At 44.9% G+C, this 22496-nt stretch overlaps 1 protein-coding gene across 3 annotated transcripts in view; it reads left to right on the top strand.

Annotated features, from left to right (window-relative positions):
• The window catches only part of nrp1a (neuropilin 1a), a 314669-nt gene extending 292878 nt beyond the window's left edge, over nt 1–21791 (top strand). For all 3 annotated transcript variants that reach the window (XM_072508335.1, XM_072508337.1, XM_072508336.1), the window contains exons 14-18: nt 9267–9437; nt 12238–12509; nt 14160–14259; nt 15641–15694; nt 18872–21791. In XM_072508335.1, coding sequence (XP_072364436.1) covers nt 9267–9437; nt 12238–12509; nt 14160–14259; nt 15641–15694; nt 18872–19158 — 884 coding nt within the window. In that variant the 3' untranslated portion in view covers nt 19159–21791. The remainder of the gene's footprint in view (nt 1–9266; nt 9438–12237; nt 12510–14159; nt 14260–15640; nt 15695–18871) is intronic.
• The last annotated feature ends 705 nt before the right edge of the window (nt 21792–22496 follow it).

The following is a 22496-nucleotide window of genomic DNA, read 5'->3' on the forward strand; positions in this document are numbered from 1 at the left end:
CACTACATCAAATGGAGGCTCCCTCACTGGGCTGCACATTAGTGAAAGAATTAACAAAATCTAAGCTGGAGGTCTATTGGGGTGGAGGGGAAACCCTTCCGCTGGCCCAGAGTCAGGTTGTGGCCTCTCGTACACACGACCTGGTCAATGGGACAGTGCAAATTGTGCCCGTTCTGAAGTTTCTCCCCCTCCCCCACAGGTTTCCACTCAAATGTATATGCATATCGCCAAACACGCCATGACATAATGCAATCAGGCAACATTTTAAAATGTAATTTTTAAAAACTGCTGTCAGTCACTGCAGCTGAAAATGGGTTCATCACAAAAAAAAAGCATCATAAATCACTCTTGACAATCCACCATCTTGGGAGTAACTTGATTTCAAATGGCTGAAAATGACCTTTTAAGAATATGCTATGCTACTTTTTAATTAGACTGGGGTTCACTAATCAGTTCCTGAGGTAAATATATTTTTAAATCATTCAAAGACTTTCCTAACATCTCTATTCATGCCCCTGTGCCTACAAGAACCAGGTTAATTTTTGGAACTTCCACCAAGGCCTTGGAGATGAACCTAACTCGTGGCATCTCTCAATGTTGCTGATTCTGGGCTAGTTTTGTGGACAGCTCCTGTTTTTAGCAAGATATTAAAATAATTAGAGGAATAGAAGGCACAAACAGGGGTTGCACTGAATACAATTTGTGCTTAAAATACCCTGACCTTTTGCACCGGATACACTGATATTGTGCAACGGGTGTTGATGTAACCAGTGAAACCCAACAGGATCACCAGTCCTATTTCTTTATTGTTAATTATGCAATAGAATTCTTTAAAAATATTTTATTTGTGAATTCCTGATAACTGGATCGTTTGTTTGACAGAAGTTTTACTCCACAATAGAAACGAGTGTACATATGAACAGCAGCAGTTACATGGATAGATTGGCGATGCAGCGGCCGATCGTTCTCCTCAGAGGAGAACGTTGAGAGGAGATTTGCTTGAGGTATTGAAAATCATGAGGGGTCTGGACAGAGTAGAAATGGAGAAACTGTTCCCATCGGTGGAAGAGTCAAGAACCAGAGGATGCTGATGGAAGGTGATTTGCTAAAAATAAAGCAGAGGCGATATAAGGTAAAACTTTCAGCAAGTGGTTAGGATCTGAATGCACTGTCAGGGAACTGGATCATTATCTGGATTTTTGAGGCTCTGTGGAAAAGGCAGGGGGGAGTGGAACCAGCTGAGTTGCTCCATTAGAGAGCGCGTACAGGCATGACAGGCCGAATGCCCTCCTCCTGTGCTGTAACCATTTTATGCGACATGGAGCCTCCAGCTTCTTACACCTGCAAACTTCCCCCGGGGAGACGGTAACATCTGCATCTGGCTAGGGGCATTTGCTCCAGGCCAAGGGCACTCTGCACACGGGCTGGGAATATTCTGCTCCTGGCTAGGGACATCTGTACATGGGCTGGGGGCACTCTCCATCTGGCTGGGCACATTCAGCACCTGGCTGGGGGAATTCTGCATGCGACTGGGGGCATTCTACCCGTGGTTGGGGGCATTCTGCACCTGGCTGTGGGCATTCTGCCCATGGTTGGGGGCATTCTGCCTGTGGATGGGGGCATTCTGCCTGTGGCTGTGGGCATTCAGCCCATGGTTGGTGTCATTCTGCCCGTGGATGGGGGCATTCTGCCCATGGTTGGGGGCATTCTGGCTGTGGTTGGGGGCATTCTGGCTGTGGTTGGGGGCATTCTGCCCATGGTTGGGGGCATTCTGCCTGTGGCTGTGGGCATTCCGCCCATGGTTGGTGTCATTCTGCCCGTGGATGGGGGCATTCTGCCCATGGTTGGGGGCATTCTGGCTGTGGTTGGGGGCATTCTGGCTGTGGTTGGGGGCATTCTGCCCATGGTTGGGGGCATTCTGTTAATGGTTGCGGTCATTCTGCCTGTGGTTGGGGGCATTCTGCCCATGGTTGGGGCATTCTACCCCTGGTTGGGGCATTCTGCCCATGGTTGGGGCATTCTACCCCTGGTTGGGGGCATTCTGCCCATGGTTGGGGGCATTCTGGCTGTGGTTGGGGGCATTCTGCCCATGGTTGGGGGCATTCTACCCCTGGTTGGGAGCATTCTACCCCTGGTTGGGGGCATTCTGCCCATGGTTGGGGGAATTCTGCCCATGGTTGGGAGCATTCTACCCCTGGTTGGGAGCATTCTACCCCTGGTTGGGGGCATTCTGCCCATGGTTGGGAGCATTCTACCCCTGGTTGGGGGCATTCTGCCATGGTTGGGGGCAATCTACCCCTGGTTGGGGGCATTCTGCCCATGGTTGGGAGCATTCTACCCCTGGTTGCGGTCATTCTGCCTGTGGTTGGGGCAATTCTGGCTGTGGTTGGGGGCATTCTGCCCCTGGTTGGGGGCATTCTGCTCGCGGTTGGGGGCATTCTACCCCTGGTTGGGGGCATTCTGCCCATGGTTCAGGGCATTCTGCCCGCGGTTGCGGTCATTCTGCCTCTAATTGGGAATTGACCAGTGTAATTTGGTGCCATCTGATTGGGAACAGGCAGCTGAACCAATCCCAGACAATCCATGGGAAAGATCTCCAGTGGCAGAAATGTATCCAGGAACCATCCTGATATGGCTCCCCTCTAATTTCCTGGCTTGCTTACAACCAATCCGGCATAACGGGGCCTGTAACATTTATTATGCCTGCAGTTTCACTAGATCCAGCCAAATGAGCAAACCTTGGCTTTCTGATTTATATCCTCACCCGAAGAATTCTTACTGTCAGCCATCTCATTCCTAAATTTTCAAGTATGTGCTTAGAATTTTGCAAGTAACACTGAACAGTGAAACTCTTCTTCATTAACATGCACAATATTGTTACCCAGAGAGGCTGCAGGAATTCTCTCCTGCCTATTTATAGGGACTATTTTCCTGGTGGTCCCTTAGCAAATTGGTCCAGATTTATGAGCCTGTGCTGCAGGAAACTGTCAAGCGATCCTTTCACTGTACCATCGACAGCCCGGGGAGATTGTGAGGAGCTGTAATCACTAAAGGAAGAAGGTCAACGGAGATCCAATCAAAGTTTTGACAGGGTTTGAACATAAAAAGTGAAAGATATTTTTCTCACTGATCAGTAAATCAGTAATGGGGGTACATAAATTAGATTTAGCACTAAAAGCATTAAAGGGGAGGTATTGAAGATGACTTTGTTTCACACAAATGGTTATTAGAATCTGGGATGAATTAACATCAGTAACATTTGAAGCTAATTAAAATGTTACCTTGAGGAGGCAATTTTATAAACAGTTGAAGAAAAATGTAGTAATCCGCTGGTCTCATTTCCGTTTTTTTTATATGATCGAAGAATTTTGTTGATTGTACAATACGGACTAATTGAATAGTGCTCAAGAGACCGTTCAGTCCATCGTATCCATGCTGGCTCTTTCAAAGATGAATCCGTTTATCATAGATTATCATAGAATTTACAGTGCAGAAGAGGCCATTCGGCCCATCGAGTCTGCACCGGCTCTTGGAAAGAGCACCCTACCCAAGGTCAACACCTCCACCCTATCCCCATAACCCAGTAACCCCACCCAACACTAAGGGCAATTTTGGACACTTAAGGGCAATTTGGCATGGCCAATCCACCTAACCTGCACATCTTTGGACTGTGGGAGGAAACCGGAGCCCCCGGAGGAAACCCACGCACACACGGGGAGGATGTGCAGACTCCGCACAGACAGTGACCCAAGCCGGGAATCGAACCTGGGACCCTGGAGCTGTGAAGCAATTGTGCTATCCACAATGCTACCGTGCTGCCCACGTGTTAGTTCCACTCTCTTCAGAGCCCTTCAGTTTTTTTCTCATTCTGATAGTTATAGTACCAAAGTACTGTCAAGGAGGTGTTAAGGTGCAGTGGGCAGTGTCCTGCCTCTGAGCCAGAAGCTCCGGATTTGAGTCCCACCCCAAGACTTGATGGCCAAGGATGGTCTCATTCATACCAGGCCAAACAGGCTGAGTGTGTTAATCCGTAAATCCTTCCGACAGCCAATGGCTCACGTTAAGAGTGGGAGAGAATCCCGGTTAACCACACTTGATGTGGAGTGACACACTCTAACTATAAGCCTGTGGCGACAGACTAGCGACCTGTTCTGGGAATTACTCGCTATGGAACCAGACAAAAGTCTGCCTTAGTGCATTATTAGGTGTGGGAAAAGAACTGGAATAGTAGACTCAAATAGTATCTAAGGCTACTGTTGAATTTATATCCATGACCCTATCAGGCAGTGCATTTTAAATCCTAATAACACGTGGCTTAAAAAAGCTTTTTCTCATGGTCACTTCTGATTCTTTTGCTAATCCCCTTAAACCTGTGCCTTCTGCTTATTAACCCTTCAGACACTGGAAACAGTTTCATTATATTTGCTCTTCATGATTTTAGACAGATCTATCAAATCTCCTCTTGGATGTGTCTGCTCAATGGAGAACAGCCCCACCTTCTGAATTCTATCCACATAACTATAATCCCTTGACTCTGGAACCATTTTGGAGAGACTCTTCTGGAATCTATCCAAAGCCTTTATGTCCTTCCTAAAACCTGGTACCCAAAATTGGACACAATATTCCACAGAGATCCAAAATGGAGTTTCAGATGGACTTATCATAATTTCCTGTTTTATGGACTCTATGGCCTAGATTTTGGCTGGGAACTGGGGAGGAATCCTGAGTGGGGTGGGACGGATGGGGGAGATGGGGGGCTAAATGTCCTGCTGCACAGGGTATCTTTAAATTTTATCAGTATGGTTCCCCCACATAGAACCAGCCTGATTGGCATTTTTAAAAATGTATTCATTTGCGGGATGCTAGGCCAGCATTTATTGCTCATTCCCAGTTGTTCTTCAGAAGGTGATGGTGAGTTGCCTTCTTGAACCGCTGCAGTCCCTAAGGTGTAGGGGCAACCTCAGTGCTGTTAGGGAGGGAGTTCCAGGATTTTGACCCAGTACTGGTGAAGGAACAGCAATATATTTCCGAAACAGATGGTGAGTGTTGGAGGGGAACCCCCAGGTGGTGAGGTTCCCAGGAATCTGCTGAACGACCTTCTAGATGGTAGTGGTCGAGAGTTTGAATGGTGTTGCCTAAGGAATCTTGGCATGTTCCTGCAGTTCATCTTGTAGATGGTACACACGGCTGTCACTGTTCATCAATGGTGGAGCGGTTGAATGTTTGTGGGAGGGGGGGCAATCAAGCGGGCTGCTTTGTCCTGGATGGTGTCAAGCTTCTTGAGTGTTGTTGGAGCTGCACCAATCCAGGCAAGTAGAGAATATTCCATTACACTCCTGACTTGTGCCTTGTAGAGAGTGGACAGGCTTTGGGGGGGTCAGGAGGTGAGTTACTCACCGTAGGATTCCTAGCCTTTGACCTGTTCTGGTAGCCACAATATTAATATAGACAATCCAGTTCAGTTTCTGATCAATGGTGACCCCCAGGATGTTGATTGGGGGATTCAATGATGGTAATGCCATTGTATGTCAAGGGGCAATGGTTAGATATCTCATAGGAGATGATCATTGTCTGGCACTTGTGAGGCGTTAATGTAACTTGTCATTTGCCAGCCCAAGCCTGGATATTGTCCAGGTCTTGCTGCATTTGGAAATGGACGGCTTTATTATCTGAGGAGGTGTGAGTAGTGCTGAACATTGTGTGTCATCTGCAAACATCCCCACTTCTGACCTTATGATGGAAAGGAGGTCATTGAAGAAGCAACTGAAGATGGTTGGGCCTAGGACACTACCCTGAGGAACTTCTGCAGTAATGTCCTGGAGTTGAAATGATTGACGTCCAACCATTACAACCATCTTCCTTTGTGTCAGGTATAACTCCAATCAGTGGAGAGTTTTTCCCCTGATTCCCATTGACACCAGTTTAGCTAAGGCTCCATGATGCCTTACTCGGTCAAATATTGCCTTGAGGTCAAGGGCAGTCATTCTCACCTCATCTCTGGCATTCAGCTCTTTTGTCCATGTTTGAACCAAGGCTGTAATGAGGTCAGGAACAGAGTGACCCTGGCGGAACCCAAACTGAACATCTGTGAGCAGGTTATTGGTAAGTGCCGCTTGATAGCACTGTTGATGACTCCTTCCATCACTTTGCTGATGAGGGAGAGTAGACTGATAGGGCGGAAATTGGCTGGATTGGATTTGTCCTGTTTCTTGTGTACAGGACATACCTGGACAATTTTCCACATTGCCGGGTAGATGCCAGTGTTGTAGCTATACTGGAACAGCTTGGCTAGGGGTGCAGCAAGTTCTGGAGCATAAGTCTTCAGTACTATTGCCGGAATATTGTCAGGGCCCATAGCCTTTGCATTATCCAGTACCTTCAGTTGTTTCTTGATATCGTGTGGAGTGAATCGTATTGGCTGAAGATTGGCATCTGTGATGCTGTGGACCTCCGGAGGAGACCGAGATGGATCATCCACTCGGCGCTTCAGGCTGAAGATTGTTGCGAATGCCGCAGCATTGTCTTGTGCACAGATGTGCTGGGCTCCTCCATCATTAAGGAAGGGGATATTTGTGGAGCCTCCTCCCCCAGTGAGTTGTTTAATTACCCACCACCATTCACGGCTAGATGTGGAAGGACTGCATAGCTTAGATCTGATGCGTTCATTGTGGAATCTCTTAGCTCTGCCTATTACTTGCTGCTCACGCTGTTTGGCACACAAGTGGTCCTGTGTTGTAGCTTCACCAGGTTGACACCTCATTTTTCGGTATGCCTGGTGTTGCTTCTGGCATGCCCTCCCACACTCTTTATTGAACTAGGGTTGATCCCCTGGCTTGGTGGTGATGGTAGAGTGGAGGATATGCCGGGCCATGAGGTTACAGATTGTGGTTGAGTACAATTCTGCTGCTGCTAATGGCCCACAGCACCTCATGGATGCCCAGTCTTGAGTTGCTAGATCTGCTCAAAGTCTATCCCATTTAGCACGGTGGTAGCGCCAGACAACACGACGGAAGGTATCCTTCCTGCTGGAGATTAGTCAGATGGGAACACCAATAGCACAAGGTTGGCCTGAGAACAGGCAGGTTTCGGAGTATGAGCGTGCTGGTGGTAGAGATGATGGAAGAATGGTCCAATCACGAGGTTGTGGGAAATATTCTAATTGGATAGGGGTGAAGTTCAATAACCACAGAGATGGTGGTTTGGGGGGTGGTTCCAATCACAGGGAGAGATTTTTGCCAAAGGTTGGGGGTGGAGGAGTCCTCCGATGGTAGTCAGGGGTTGAATTCAGTGGTTGTTGGGATGTCCAATGATGGAGGGGAAAGGGAGGCAGCCAGGTCAGGTCAGGTTTTCTGAATCAGGTGGGGTTGGGGGAGAACATCCCCGCTCCTCCAGGTCCACTAACAAAAGTGTTGACCTCACGAATTCAGCCCCCCTTGCCTCTTTTCATCTGCCAGATTTCACGAGGTCTGGGAAACCCAACAACATGAATTGAAATTAGAACGATTGTTGAAATGAGGCGTGCAGCCTCATTATAATACTTAAATGATCAATCCCCCTCCTGCGAGCTGTTTGGTCACCCACCCCTCGCTCCACCTCCATTAAAATCGTAAGTAAGTGGGTTCAGGTCCTGTTTCCGATCTTTTGAATTCCAATCTCTGGTCTGATCTCAAGCCACTGATTTTGAGGAGCTAAGATTCCCTCTCCTTGATTGATAAAGGCGAGTATCCCAAATGTTTTATTAACTGCTTTGCTAACCAATCCTCCTGTCTTTAAAGATTTGTGTACAAGCGCCCCCAGGTGTCCCTGCTTTTGTACCCGTTTTAAAACTGTATCATTTTGCTTGTATTGCCGCTTCCTATTCTTCCTACCAAAATGTATCACCTCACACTTTCTTGCTTTGACACTGGGTGCATGACACTTAAATTGTGCTTCTTAGATGCATCATAACTGCATCATGAATTGAATTTGGACTTCCTTGGGTGTGACAATGCTATAGCCTTTCACAGCAAGCCCTCCGTGTACCCATTATTACAATTGGCCTGTCCCGTCTCAATAACTGCAGTTTTGGAGCAGAATAATAGAAAGCCTCACTCACATCATGTAAATATGGTGCCCCAATAAAAGGAAAAGGCAAGTTAAAGCTTTCAGGGAAAACCAGCATAGTGGCAATACAAAATCTATAACGTTGAAATTGTGCCGCAGATCTATTTGTGGTTGCCATGGTTACACTTGACATTAAAGACACTCAGCCTCCTTTCTGTGAGTGGGCAGAAATCATGCTCATCCTTGATTGAGCTGTGTTTACAAAATCAGATCGATGACTGCAGGGTTCCTTGGGAGACCATGTAACATTCACCGTGAATGAGGTATCTCATAGCCTGCGTTCTCTTCAGTGTGGCCGTATATACTGATACCTACTGTTGCCAATCGGCACCGGAATAATGTTGGCAATTAATAATGATGCTCTTTAGAGTCGCCAGGTATCAAATGATACCACCACAAGGCTTTACCGGATATTGATCAAAGGACCACACAACCAGTTAGTCAGTTCAAGTTCAAAGATGGTTTAATTACACATAAGGATTACTTCAACATGCAACACAAAACACTATAAGTTAAACTACACCTAACAACTACAATAACCTACATTTAACTTCAGGGCAACTGGCTCTATGCAAATGGACAAGGCCTTTGTCCGGATCTTGAATGGCTGGGTGGAAGAAGTGGCTCTGTTTCTGCTGGACTCATCCGTCTGGTAGTGCTTGTTGGTCTTGAACTTGTCTGTCTGGTCGTTATGCTGCACTTGGGTTGGCATAGGCCGGATCCAAGAGAGACCAAGCATACGGCTGTGTCTCTTCTTATCCCTCTGGGATTTTGCGCTCTTTGGGCCGGTCCTTAACTTGGACCCAATAATTCGACAGGCTTCGATCACTGCCTTCGATTTTGGCCAATAAAGGGGCGGGTTGATGGCTGGGCGTGTCCATAGCGGTCATTGACCTTGGCTGTTTGGGTTCCCTGAGTAAAGGGAGTGGCGCCGATTAGTCTGTATCTGTATCGGTTACCTGAGTACAGTTCTTTTGTTCTGGGGAAATGGGCCATTAGAATGCAAACAAGCATCGCGTCTAGCTATCTGGGTTGCAAATACACACACAAGCTCTGAGTCTGTCTGAATCCTGTGTTGGTCATAATTCCCATGGTCCTTTGCAGGTGGCCATCTGAGATGGCTACACTACTTCCTCCAACTCTATGAACTGTCTGTATTGCAGGTGGCTTCTATCCCTTCGACGAGACGCCCGGTTTCAACTGTAAGTTTGGGAGAACAACCCTGAAGAGTTTCTGCGAATGGCACCTTGACAAATCCGTCGATTTTCTGTGGAAAGCACATTCGGGGAAAGGAGAATCCGCTGGTACAGGGTTGGCAGGAAATTACACAATGGGTAAGGCCTCTGAAGTGACATTCTGCCCGTTATGTTCCATTCGACCCCATTTCATTTCACTACCACAAAACTCTCCTCGGGATAATATTCAGAGCTGTCTCAACTTATCTACTGCTGCGACCCTCATCCATGTCTCTGTCACCTCTAGACTTGATTATCCAATCCTGTACCGATTGACTTTCCACCTTCCAACCCTACATAAACTTGGAGTCACCCAAAGTTCTGCTATCAGTGTCCTTATTTGCACCAAGTCTCAATCGCCCATTACCCCTGTGCTCTTCTTAAAAAAAAATTAATTCATGGGATGTGGGTGTCACTGGCAAGGCCAGCATTTGTTGCCCATCCCTAGCTTTCCTTGAGAAAGTGTTGGTGAGCTGCCTTCTTGAACTGCTGCAGTCCATGTGGTGTAGGTACACACACAATGGGACGGCACGGTACCACAGTGGTTAGCACTGTTGCTTCATAGCGCCAGGGCCCCAGGTTCGATTCCCAGCTTGGGTCACTGTCTGTGTGGAGTCTGCATGTTCTCCCCGTGTCTGCGTGGATTTCCTCCGAGTGCTCCGGTTTCCTGCCACAAGTACCGAAAGACATACTTGTTAGGTAATTTGGACATTCTGCATTCTCCCTCCGGGTACCCGAACAGGTGCCGGAATGTGGCGACTAGGGACTTTTCATAGTAACTTCATTGCAGGGTTAATGTAAGCCTACTTGTGACAATAAAGATTATTAAAATTACTATGCTTTTAAAAAAATATATATTTATTAAAGTTTTTTAACACAATTTTTCTCCCTTACAAACAATAACCCCCACCCCCCCCCGTAACAAAAAAAAAAGAGAAATTGCGCAGAGCAAGATATATACATGGCAAAATGATATTTTTACACAGCTTTGTACACTGGCCCTCACCCGTACGTGCCAGTTTCCCCAACCCTTCATGTTATCTCTTGCTCATCCACCCTCCCAGGCAGTCCCCCCTTTCCCCCCCCTTCCCCCCCCCCTCCCAGGACGTCCCCTCCACCCCCCCGCCCCCAAGGTTGCTGCTGCTGCTGACCGACCTTCCTCTAACGGTCCGCGAGATAGTCTAGGAACGGTTGCCACCGCCTGTAGAACCTCTGCGCAGACCCTCTCAAGGCAAACGTAATCCTCTCCAACTTTATGAACCCAGCCATATCATTTATCCAGGCCTCCAGGCTGGGGGGCTTCGCCTCCTTCCACATTAGCAAGATCCTTCGCCGGGCTACTAGGGACGCAAAGGCCAGAATGCCGGCCTCTTTCGCCTCCTGCACTCCCGGTTCGTCCACTACTCCAAATATTTAAAATTACAATGCTAAGCTATATTGGTTCCCAGCCATTATTACTATGTTAAAGGTGCCATATAAATGCACGTTGCTGCTGTTGCTTCACAAGAACACTCGACTGAGTTTGAGTTTTGTTTGGGGAACTTAATGTTTCTCTTCGCCAATCAGGAATGAACTTTACATGAGATACAATCTACGATTATGGGCAGCACAGTTGCTTCACAGCTCCAGGGTCCCAGGTTCGATTCCCGGCTTGGGTCACTGTCTGTGCGGAGTCTCACGTTCTCCCCGTGTCTGCATGGGTTTTCTCCGGGTGCTCCGGTTTCCTACCACAGTCCGAAGACGTGCAGCTTAGATGGATTGACCATGATAAATTGCCCATGGTGTCCAAAAAAGGTTAGGCGGGGTTACTGGGTTACGGGGATAGGGTGAAGGCGTGGGGTGCTCTTTCCAAGAGCCAGTGCAGACTCGATGGGTCGAATGCCCTCCTCCTGCTCTGTAAATTCTATGAACTATGTTCTATGATTATACCATGAAAACATTCACATTTGCAAAATCCAAATTGTGATAACTGCAGCGTTCCAACTAGCTACTCGTGATTTTTTTTTTTAATTGCAGCATTGAACTGTAAAGATAGTTATTTTGGGCTGCCTCAATGGTTCAGCTGGTTAAGTGACTGGCCGATTAACACCGATAAAGATATCAGGTTTAATCTCTGCTTTAGGCTGGTTTAGCTCACTGGGCTAATCGCTGGCTCTTAAAGCAGACCAAGGCAGGCCAGCAGCACGGTTCAATTCCCGTACCAGCCTCCCCGAACAGGCGCCGGAATGTGGCGACTAGGGGCTTTTCACAGTAACTTCATTGAAGCATACTCGTGACAATAAGCGAATTTCATTTCATGTTGGTTCATCTGATCTTACCTGTGAAGGTGATAGCAACCCACGTCAGGTTTTGAATAGTGAACAACTTGAGTCCAGTGTTAGAACATAGAACATATAGTGCAGAAGGAGGCCATTTGGCCCATCGAGTCTGCACCGACCCACTTAAGCCCATTCTTCCATCCTGTCCCCGTAACCCAATAACCCCTCCTAACCTTTTTGGACACTAAGGGCAATATTTAGCATGGCCAATCCACCTAACCTGCACGTCTTTGGACTGTGGGAGGAAACCGGAGCACCCGGAGAAAACCCACGCAGACACTGGGAGAACGTGCAGACTCCGCACAGACAGTGACCCAGCAGGGAATCGAACCTGGGACCCTGGCGTTGTGAAGCCACAGTTCTATCCACTTGTGCTACCGTGCTGCCCCTAGAGTTCTGGAGTTTTGAAGATCAGGGGACAGCGAGATCTTTCAGTCAAGATCTTAATTGGGCAGGGACACACTTATTGATAAAATAGCTGGTACACAAATGCGGAAGCAGTGGAAATGTTTTTCCCTTCCGCATTGTGCATTGTAACTGGAAAATGTTTGAAGGAATTAATATTTCCATGGTCCTGGCAGGAAAAGACCATTTTATTTATACTGAAGTAACTGGACAAGAAGAAGGACAAGTCGCACAACTGTGGAGCCCTTCATTGTTACCAACTCATTATGGGCGTTGTCTGGTCTTTTGGTACCAAATCCATGGAACCCGCGGCAGCAGTCTCAATGTGATCCAGAGGAAGCTATCGGATAATTTCAAGCCTGAGGTCCTTTGGACCATGAGTGGACCACAGGGCAACCATTGGCAAGAAGGTCGAGTGCTACTTCCTCAATCTATAGGCGCCTATGAGGTAACTTCAAATGTTTATTAAAGCATAAAGCAATAACTTAAAATAGATATAAAATTTGAATATGTCTTAATCATATAACCAGTGCGCCACCTGGTGAGGATATGTATCAGTCTAGAGGTCAAAACTCTTAAGTTATGAGGAGACTGTCAGAGAATCAAACTCGCTCTCACTGGAATAGACACGATTAAGAGGGAACATGATCCAGGTCAATCACTGAAGTATAGATGTCAGAAGGTTATTTCATTTAAAATGTGATTTACAGGTGGAAAATTAACAAGGATTAGAATCATTTGTTTTCTACACAGGATATGGGATACATGGGATAAATTCCAACATTGGCATTATGCTGATAGCGTTTAAAACAGAAGCGCAAAATAAGATTGAACAATAATGAAGCTAAAAGGCCCTGGTAGTTCATGGAAGCCCTGCTTTGCCCCACACTGGTAGAGTGATGTTCTTCACGTTATATTTAACCAATTGTCTCTCTCGGATGGAGAGAGATGTCTTTGGCCCTTTGTGGTCTATGGCTAACCACTTACTTACTAAAAGGCATGGGAGAAATTTAGAGAGATAGGTGATCCCAACAAGAAAGTCCCAGTTGTCAGGCTGCCGGAATACAACCTGTCAGATTTGAAAAATGTAGGGGTTGGTTTTGAGCCCACACTAGCCGTGCACGGAATTGACGGCATGAGCACAAAATCCAGACAGAATCGGAAAATGTGATTCTCTCGAGAGATCGTTTTCCCAACTTTTCCCGCTCCTCGCCAGCGGAAAGGGTGGGAACTTCATTCATTTAAATATTAACAGGCCCCCCGCGACATAATTCCTCCCCCCCCCTCACTAAATATTCATGGATTGGTGGGGTTTACAACAGGTTTGTCCAAATGAGAATCAGTCAAGGAGATCCCTCCACGGGAGAAAAGCTGAGTACAGTGCATGGGCACTGACCCCGGCACAGGTTGGCACTGTTAGGTTGGCACTATGCCAACTTGGCAGTGCCAACCTGTGTCAGGGAGCAGTGCCGGGGATGGGTCTTAGTTGGCGCCCCATGGCAAGGGGTTAATTTACGTGCGGTTTGGGGGGAAGACCGGGTGTTGAGTAGGAGGTGGTGAGGTGGGGGAGGAAATGCTGGTGATGATTGATGGGGGGGGGGGGGGCGAATGCTGGCGATAAATGTTGGGGGGGGTTGCAGAGAGCCCCCGATACCTCCGTTAGGGGGGAGCTGGGATTCAGTACTGATCCAGGTGCCCTCGAAAGTTGGTGCCCTGATATCTGTGAAGCCAGTTGCCGGCTCTATTAGGCCCTGCCTCATCAGTGGTGACGTAAACCACGCTTACTCATTTTTTTTCTTTAAAGTGGCTCAAGATCTGGAGAACAAACTGGTCTGTGCAACTGGAGAGTTACGCACCAGTTTTCAGTCTGAGACTGACAGATTGCCAAATCTGGGGAGTGGAATCTTAAAGCGCTGTCCAGGTATTTTTGACTTGCTCACTTTCAGCAATGAAGTGACATTTTACTGGAGCTTTCCATTATCACACACAACACGGTTTGAATATAACTTTGATTTTAGAAAGAATCATCAGTTAATGACAAGGTGACTGTGACATATGCTTTGCTGAGGTGGTTGATGAAAAACCTTTATTTTGAAAGGTGGGCTTGGAAGTAATGGTTGGGAAAGGAATCCGGGGAGAAGTGGCAGTGCACGATGTGGAGATAGTGAACACCATCCACAATGCAGACGATTGCATGGGTAAGTTTGCTGCAAGCTTTGTTATCCTGGCCTATATACAGAGGCAAAACTGTGCCAGGCCATTCACCGCTGTCAGAGCCTTGCACTCATTGCGCAGCTTATTGGCATAATCACGTGTGCCTGGCCTGCAATTGTCTATTCCTTAAATACAATACAAAGAACATGTTGGGCAGTGATTTCCAATAATCTTCCCACTGTATGAGAGCGTCAGGGTCAGTGGTGGGTCGCAGAGTCTATTCAGTCTTAGTTACAAGATAATGCGGGGCATGGATAGAGTGGATGGGCAGGCACTCTTTCCCAGGGTGAAGGGGTCAGTCACCATGGGCAAAGGTTTAAGGTCCGTGGGGCAAAGTTTAGAGGAGATGTGCGAGGCCGTTTTTTTATGCAGAGGGTGGTGAGTGCCAGGGGAGGTTGTGGAAACAGATACATTAACGGCGTTCAAAAGGCATCTCGGCAAACACATGGATAGGATGGGTATAGAGGGATACAGCACAAAGAAGTGGTGAGGGTTTTGGAAAAGGTTGGTTTCATGACCGGTACAGGCTTGGAGGGCCAAAGGGCCTGTTCCTGTGCTGTATTGTTCCTTGTTCTTTGCACATGTAACCTTGCAGACTCTCTTATTTATCAATGACAATAGTCTTCAGTGTTATCCATAGACAGCAGGAAGAAGAGCTCCACTTTGGGTTTTTTCTTCCCTGGTTGGTCTAAAGTGCTGTGGCATGTCTGACTGCGGTGTGTATCAGTGCCGCCCATGCTCCCAACATTCCTCAGTCATATCATTATGCGAGAGTGACCGCTGCTATCTGAAACATCAGCAAAATCATAACTTAATGCCTGAACTAATGGGGGGGGGGGGAGGAAAAACTCTGCTTGATCCAGAAAACCGAGAATTTTGCTTTGAAGTTGTTGATTAACCTCTTCAAGAGATCTGGCTCGGGTCAGGATTGAAAGATGATAGGGATGAATGTAGCTTGAATCACAGTAATCCTCAGCCATGAGGTTGAAGAATGTAAGTCGGGAGGACAGTAGGTCAGACTTGAATGGTTTAGATGTGAGGCCAAATGAATATTGAGGAGTTTTGATGCTAACCTTTGTGGATCAGCGAGTATTTATGTAGGAGATTCAATTGACAGAGCTGAGTTGGTGATTAGGTAGACAGTACTTAGACTGCATAAAAAGCTAGCAGAGGTGAATCATTCACAGCCACTAAATTAGCTGCTAAATCAGAAAGCTGTGCTAATGGGGACCTTTTAAATATCATAATTTGTACTGAAATATAATTAGAGAAATTTAAGTGGTGGTTCTGCAGGGAAGAAATTCAGGGCATGAAACTTTCAGAAAATCTTGCTTGTGCTGATGCAAGTATTTTTATTTTCTATAGCTCCCAGGGTTGCCTTTCCAGGTCTGGATGGTTCAACATCAATCTTTCCCACTGGTAAGTCCCTTTTATCAGTTTCTGTAGCAAGTGAAACAGAGCATTAACATGTTTATTACCCAAAGCCAGAGGCAGTGCAAGATGAAGATCTGTGCTGGTATTTAGAAAACGGCTTTAAATGTTCCTCAACCCATGGCCAGTTACATTTTCTTAAGCTTGTCAACCATAACATTAGTTACAGGAAATTAATCCTGAAAAAAAAATCCAACAGTACATCTTAGACCTTCGGGCAAGTTAGTCAATTGGGTAGGGAAATATTGCAACTAGCCATAAAGAATCAATTGTGCTGGGAATGTCGAAGGGAAATCCAAGTCATTAGGATTCATGTTAAGCGTGTACAAACCCTGTCCCCACTTAATGATCCAGCACTTACCCTGCACGTAGCATTTCCAATCTTGGCGAGGAGGCTGGGGAAGCAGTAATTAGAGCAATCCTTGACAGAAGAAAGAGAACGATGTGCACAGTCATTCCTTCAACGAATCGTAGGAAAAAGAGCAGGCCTTCAGCCCTTCAAGCTTGATCTGCCAATCTATTTGAGCACGCCAAATCTCCATCTCCATTTTAGCCACCTTTGTTCAAAGGCTTGATTCTCTTAAGACGTTGCAATTTTCTCAAGAAACAATGTGGAAAATGATTAAAGTTAAGGTGAGACAATCAGAGACCTTTCTAACACTGCTGGGAGCTGTGACTGTGGGGAAGATTTTATCTGAATACTTCGTGTAATAGGCATTGCAAACAAACATGAGCAGATTTCCTCCATCTGTATTTTAATTTATTTCCCTTTGAACATTGCTGAACATGCTGAAAAAGATAAAGCATTTCCTTGGTTAATCAAATGGTGGAATTGACTCAATGTGTTAAATTGCCTTTTTACTACGCTCACAATTTCACTGGGACTGGAAACACTCAGTAGAGGAAATATAATTTATTACAATGCCACACATATAGCGACTGGGAGAAATCATCGTCCATTTGAAATCCAGCCCGGAATGGCTCTGTCCGTGCTGACTGGAAGGATCAGACAGGAAATGAGCTTTGGAAGTCTCAACTGGATGGGTGTGGGCCTGCACTCAAAACTGACCTAATTCAGTTTTAATATGCATCCCACTCAAAAACTGAGGTTGGTGTGGGAAATGAAAACCATTTCAGTGATGCAGCAATGGGTGTCTCTTTCGTGACTGGAGTTTAATGCACATTTGTGGAGCAGGTGGGACTTTACTCTGCATCCAACCTGCGCTGTACCTGACCCAGCTGTGTTTGGTACTGAGTGCCTGAATTGAAATAGTTTTCCAACACTGTCATCCTTTACCTTTATCTCTACAATAGAGCGCAGAAAAATAAAGGGGAATGTATTTCTGGTGAAATGCTGTACCTAATTGTTCTTCAGAAGTTTGACCACATACCATATCACTAGCAGAGATCCACGCAATATTTTAAGTCAAATTTGCATACCTAACCAATCCCATCATCCCATCCAATCCTCCCATGCCATCTGCTCACTCCTATGCCATTCCCATCCCATGCTTTCCCCTGCCATCCTATCCCACCCCATTCCCACCTCATGCCATCCCCTCCTTCCCACGCCATTCCCATCACATGCCAAACTGGATGTGCTGATGGTAATCGTCCAAGAATCCTTAAATTCTGGAAAAGTTCCAGAGGATTGGAAACTGTCGGTGTAACTCCTTTATTCAAAAAGAGAGGTGATGATAAACAAGTAACTATCGGCCAGTTAGCTTAACTTTTGTCATTGGGAAAATGTTACGAGTCCCTTATAAAGGATGTAGTAGCAGAGCCTTTAGAAAGCATAATATAATCAAGCAGAGTCAGCAATGGCTTCAGAAAGGGAAATCATGACTGATAAATTTATTAAAATTCTTTGGGGTGGAAACAAGCAGGGTAGATGTAATAGACTTGGATTTCCAAAAAGCATACCACACAAAAGGCTATTTAATAAGATACGAGCCCATGATATTGGGGATAGTATATTAGCATGGATAGAGGATTGACTAAGTGATAGAAGACAGAGAACTGGGATAAGAGGAACATTTTCAGGATGGCAACCTGTAACTAGTGGAGTGCCACAGGGATCCGTGCTGGGGCCACAATTATTTATACTATGTCAATGACTTGGACGGACAAAGTGAATGCACTATTGCCAAGTTTGTGAGTGACACAAAAATAGATGGGAAGGCAAGTGGTGAGGATGACACAAAGAGTCTACAGAGGGATACAGACAGGTTAGGTGAGTGGGCAAAAACTTAGCAGATGGGATGTAATGTAGGAAAATGTGAAGTTATGCACTTTAGTAAGAAGAATAAAGTTGCTGAATATTATTTTAATGGAGAGGGACTGCAGAAAGCTGCAACACAGAGAGGCATTTGGGGATCCTTGTTCATAAATCACGAAAAGCCAACATGCAAGTTCAGCAGATAATTGGGAAGGCAAATGGAATGTTGGCCTTTCTTTCATTGAATGGCGTATAAAAATAGAAAAGTCCTGCTAAAACTGTAAAAGGCACCAGTTAGACCACACCTGGAATACTCTGAATAGTTTTTGTCCCCTTATCTCAGGAAAGATATACTGGCATTGGAGGCAGTCCAGAGAAGATTCATCAGGTTGAACCCTGGGTATGAAGGGATTTTCCTATCAGGAGAGGTTGAGTAGGTTGGGTCTGTACTCATTGGAGTTTGGAAGAGTGAAAAACAATCTTAGTGAGACATATATGATTCTCAGGGGCCTTAACAAGGTAAATGCTGAGAGGATATTTCCTCTTGTTGGAGAGTCTAGGACCAGAGGGCATAATCAAAGAGTATGAGGTCTCCCATTTAAGACAGAGTTGAGGAGGAATTGCTTCTCTGAGAGGGTAATGTATCAGTGGAATTATTTACCGCAGAGGACTGTAGAAGGCTGAGTTGTTAAATGTGTTCAAGGCTGAAATAGACTGATTTTTAATCAGTAAAGGAATCAAGGGTTAAGGGGATATGACAGGAAAGTGGAGTTGACCATTATATAAGATCAGCCATGATCTCAATGAATAGCGGAGTGGACTCGATGGGCAGTGTGGCCTACTTCTGCTTCCCTGTCTTCTGGTCATCATTCCCATGCCATCCCACTTCTGAATAATCCAAAAGACCAGGCTTTTCAAAGGTTATTAATTATATTTTTTTATTTCAGCTGTGGACCCCGAGGAGCCCACTGACAAAACCTTCTTTGAGAATTCTGGAGGTCCTGGAAATGTACTGAAGACCCTTGACCCTATCCTTATTACAATCATAGCGATGAGTGCATTGGGAGTCATTCTGGGGGCTATCTGCGGGGTTGTACTGTACTGTGCCTGTTGGCACAGTGCACTTGCTGACAGGAACCTATCTGCTCTCGAGAGCTACAACTTCGAACTTGTGGATGGAGTAAAGCTGAAAAAGGACAAACTGAGCTCACAGAACTCGTACTCTGAGGCATGAGAAAGAAGCACTCAAGGGGTTTAAAATGACTGCGGAAGAATGCCTGAAACTGTGGAATTCTTTGAGGTTTTTTTTTGTAATTGTTTGTCTTAGGAAAGACAAGAAGAGCTCTGGATAATGCTGGTCTGTGACTGAGCCAAGCTTTTCTCAGGAGCAACTGTTAAAGCAATCAAACGGGATGCTATGTAAAAAAAAAAAGAATTATGTACAGTCTGCTTTTTAATTTTTAAATTAAAGTTTTAAATAAACAAATGCTGGTGTTGAGACCAAGTGAGATCATTTTACAAGTATTTATCGTTTTCTGTAAAGAGTTATAAATTTGTATCATTCTATTTGTATAATGACTTAGCTTCATAAAATATGTTTCCAAAGGGCTTTAAAATCCTATGTTTTTGTATATTAGTCCAGATTTTATACTTTGAGTATACAGTATTTTAATTTCCCCACCCCCTCCCTGCTTGGAGAGCAATTAGCATAAAGCCTCATTGGACACTAAGGGGGCCATGACCTTTATAATAAGGGTAAATGATATGATTTCATAACATGCTTCACAGGGCAACTTGTCCATACGCTGGTAACATTGTGATTGGCTTCAGGCCAGTGGCCTGAATTAACAATTGCTTGCACTGAAATACGCGCTATATGAAGTTGATTTTATTTTTTCTTCTCTGTTAGAAGAGTGTGCTGTAAAGAACAGTGTTAGAGACAGATTTGATTCTACATTATTTCTGTTATGCAATATCAGTTTAGACAAAAAAAGGAAAAAAAAAGTTTTGTTATTGAAGAATTATTAAAAGATTATCTAGAATTATATGGTTGACATGTTTCTTGTATGGTATTGTTTCATGTTTTGTATCGCTGTGGGAGTTTCTCTTCTGGATCATTTTTCCTATGAGTTTTTTATTGGCATTATTGCTTGAGTAAATTGTTGCTTTGAAAAACGAAGAGAAAGAAAAGCCTTAACTCAAAAATGTTTGTATTCTTGACACACAGAAAGCCTAGACAATTCTCACTGTTGTGTTGTATCTTGTACTCAAATCTATGACTACTGCCTTCCAAAGATTCAATTAAATTTAATCTTTTCCTACAGCACTCTATTTGTGGTTTGTTGTGGTGGGATCTCGGAGCACAATCCACTGGTGAGCGGCAGTGTCCATTAGTTTCCTGAATTAACCATTAAAGGGCGTGCAAATCCCCCACACTGGCACTTCCTGTTTATTCAGCATTTCCTGATATTCCAGCAAGGTCAGAGTTCATGGAATGTGACAGCACCCATTCCCACCAAAATAGATAAGCAACGGGGCATGTCGGTGTACCAATTATCTATAAACAGTGGCCCCCTCAAATCAGTACGTAAATCGGTTACATTTTTAATATTCCTTTCCTCGATGAATGTTAAAGGAATCTGAAAATGCATTGCGAGTATTTTTAAAACTAGTTTATTAAGGAGCACCGCAGATTCAAGTGAATAACTCAATCTGTCTTGTGTGATTGCAAACAACATTCCTGCAGCAGGAATTATAATGAAATTCCTGGTGCACTGCCGAGGAAGGTTTTTAATATTATACGTCACTGTTAGCTTATCCTAATGGGTGGAAGGAATGATCCAGAGTGAGATGTGTGGCGTCAATTAAAAAAGAAATATGGAAAAAAGGAATAATTTATTATTTATGATTGAAAGCAGTATTCAGATAGCATTCTGTAGGATTTGTAAAACAGCTTTGTGGAACACGGTAGACTTGCTGCCCCATATGTCTGACCCACTGGACTGATGAATGTTGAGGGAGCTGGGGCTCAATACCGTTCCTTTTCTGTCTCTCCTTCTCTTACAGTTGAGTGGGTGAAAGCAAAGAAATGCAATTCGGAGGCAGGGCTAACCCAGCCTCCGTGTGGTAGTCAAAAGGATCCCTGTGGGAAAGCGCTTGATCTCCATCTTACAATTGTCTAAAATGGTATCACTGTAACTGGGAGCATGAGGAGAACTGCTGGAATAATCTTCTATCACATGACGGTGTGGCTTAAAAGTAGCCCATGGGCAAAACCCTGCTTGAAGTGATTGTGCTCAGCAGAAAGTTAGCAAGGAACATTGAATTAATGGAAAATATTACTCCGTGAGTGGACAGGAAATGACTCCAAGGATTTCCATTGAATTGGCAAAAATCTAGACATGCATTTATTTTTTATTTGTAACAGCAACCTCAAAATAATTGCATATAAAATTCCGAAATGAAATGCACTTAATTCAATGTCCCGTGGAATGAATGTAAGACAAATACTTACAGTAAATTAGCGCTGATTGAAAGCTTAAAGCCATTCTATATCTCAGTAGACATTCCAACAATGGGTTTTGAAATAAAGTTCCATAATGTAAAAAGAGCAACATTGAATATGATCCCACACCATAAGCCTTTTCTATTCCAGTTTGGGTAAAAATGTCTGGGCAGTCTGAATGAAAATATGGAGACACACTCCTGAGAAAGTTTGGGTGTAAAACAGTTGAAACCACCGTACAAAAATGTTGCGCATCCGTTCTTTCTTTGTAATTTTCATATTTGTTTGTATTTTATTGAAGGAAGATCTGTGATATGTATATATTTCTATGCTGTGTATTAAACAGAAGGGTTTTCACAATGGCTTTCCTGCTTTTTATTTCCTTTCTTTCGACAATCCTGCAAATTTCAAACCATTGGGAAGTACATTAAATTAAGGACATTTCCTGGAATTTTAAGGCATTATTCCCAGCTGATAAAGTGTTAATTTGCCCAGATTGTCAAATGGAAGAGCAAAATGTTAACAGCCAATACAATGAGACCATTAAACCATCAGCTGCCTCTGTTGGATAGTCCCTATACCACAAACCAGTGGAGTATTCAATGCGTTTTGGCATTTCCTTCCAAATGGTCAATGCCGCCAAGCATATTGGCAGCTGACTGTGAGCTTGCTGCCTTGCATTTATACAAGAGGAATTTGATCACAGTTCTAGAAGACAGACAGCCAAACCCTGCATGGTGGCTGCATGAAGATCAAGACAACAAATATTTCCTAGACCACAAACATAGAAACATAGACATCGAAACATAGAAAATAGGTGCAGGAGTGGGCCGTTCAGCCTTTCGAGCCTGCACCTCCATTCAATATGATCATGGCTGATCATTCAAATTCAGTATCCCATTCCCACTTTCTCTCCATGCCCCTTGATCCCTTTAGCCGTAAGGGCCACTTCCAACTCCTTGAATACATACAACAAACTGGCCCCAACAGCTTTCTGTGGTAGAGAATTCCACAAGTTCCCAACTCTCTGAGAGAAGAAGTTCTTCCTCATCTCAGTTCTGAATGGC

The sequence above is a fragment of the Scyliorhinus torazame genome, chromosome 6, assembly GCF_047496885.1.
Source record: "Scyliorhinus torazame isolate Kashiwa2021f chromosome 6, sScyTor2.1, whole genome shotgun sequence".
NCBI lineage: Eukaryota > Metazoa > Chordata > Chondrichthyes > Carcharhiniformes > Scyliorhinidae > Scyliorhinus > Scyliorhinus torazame.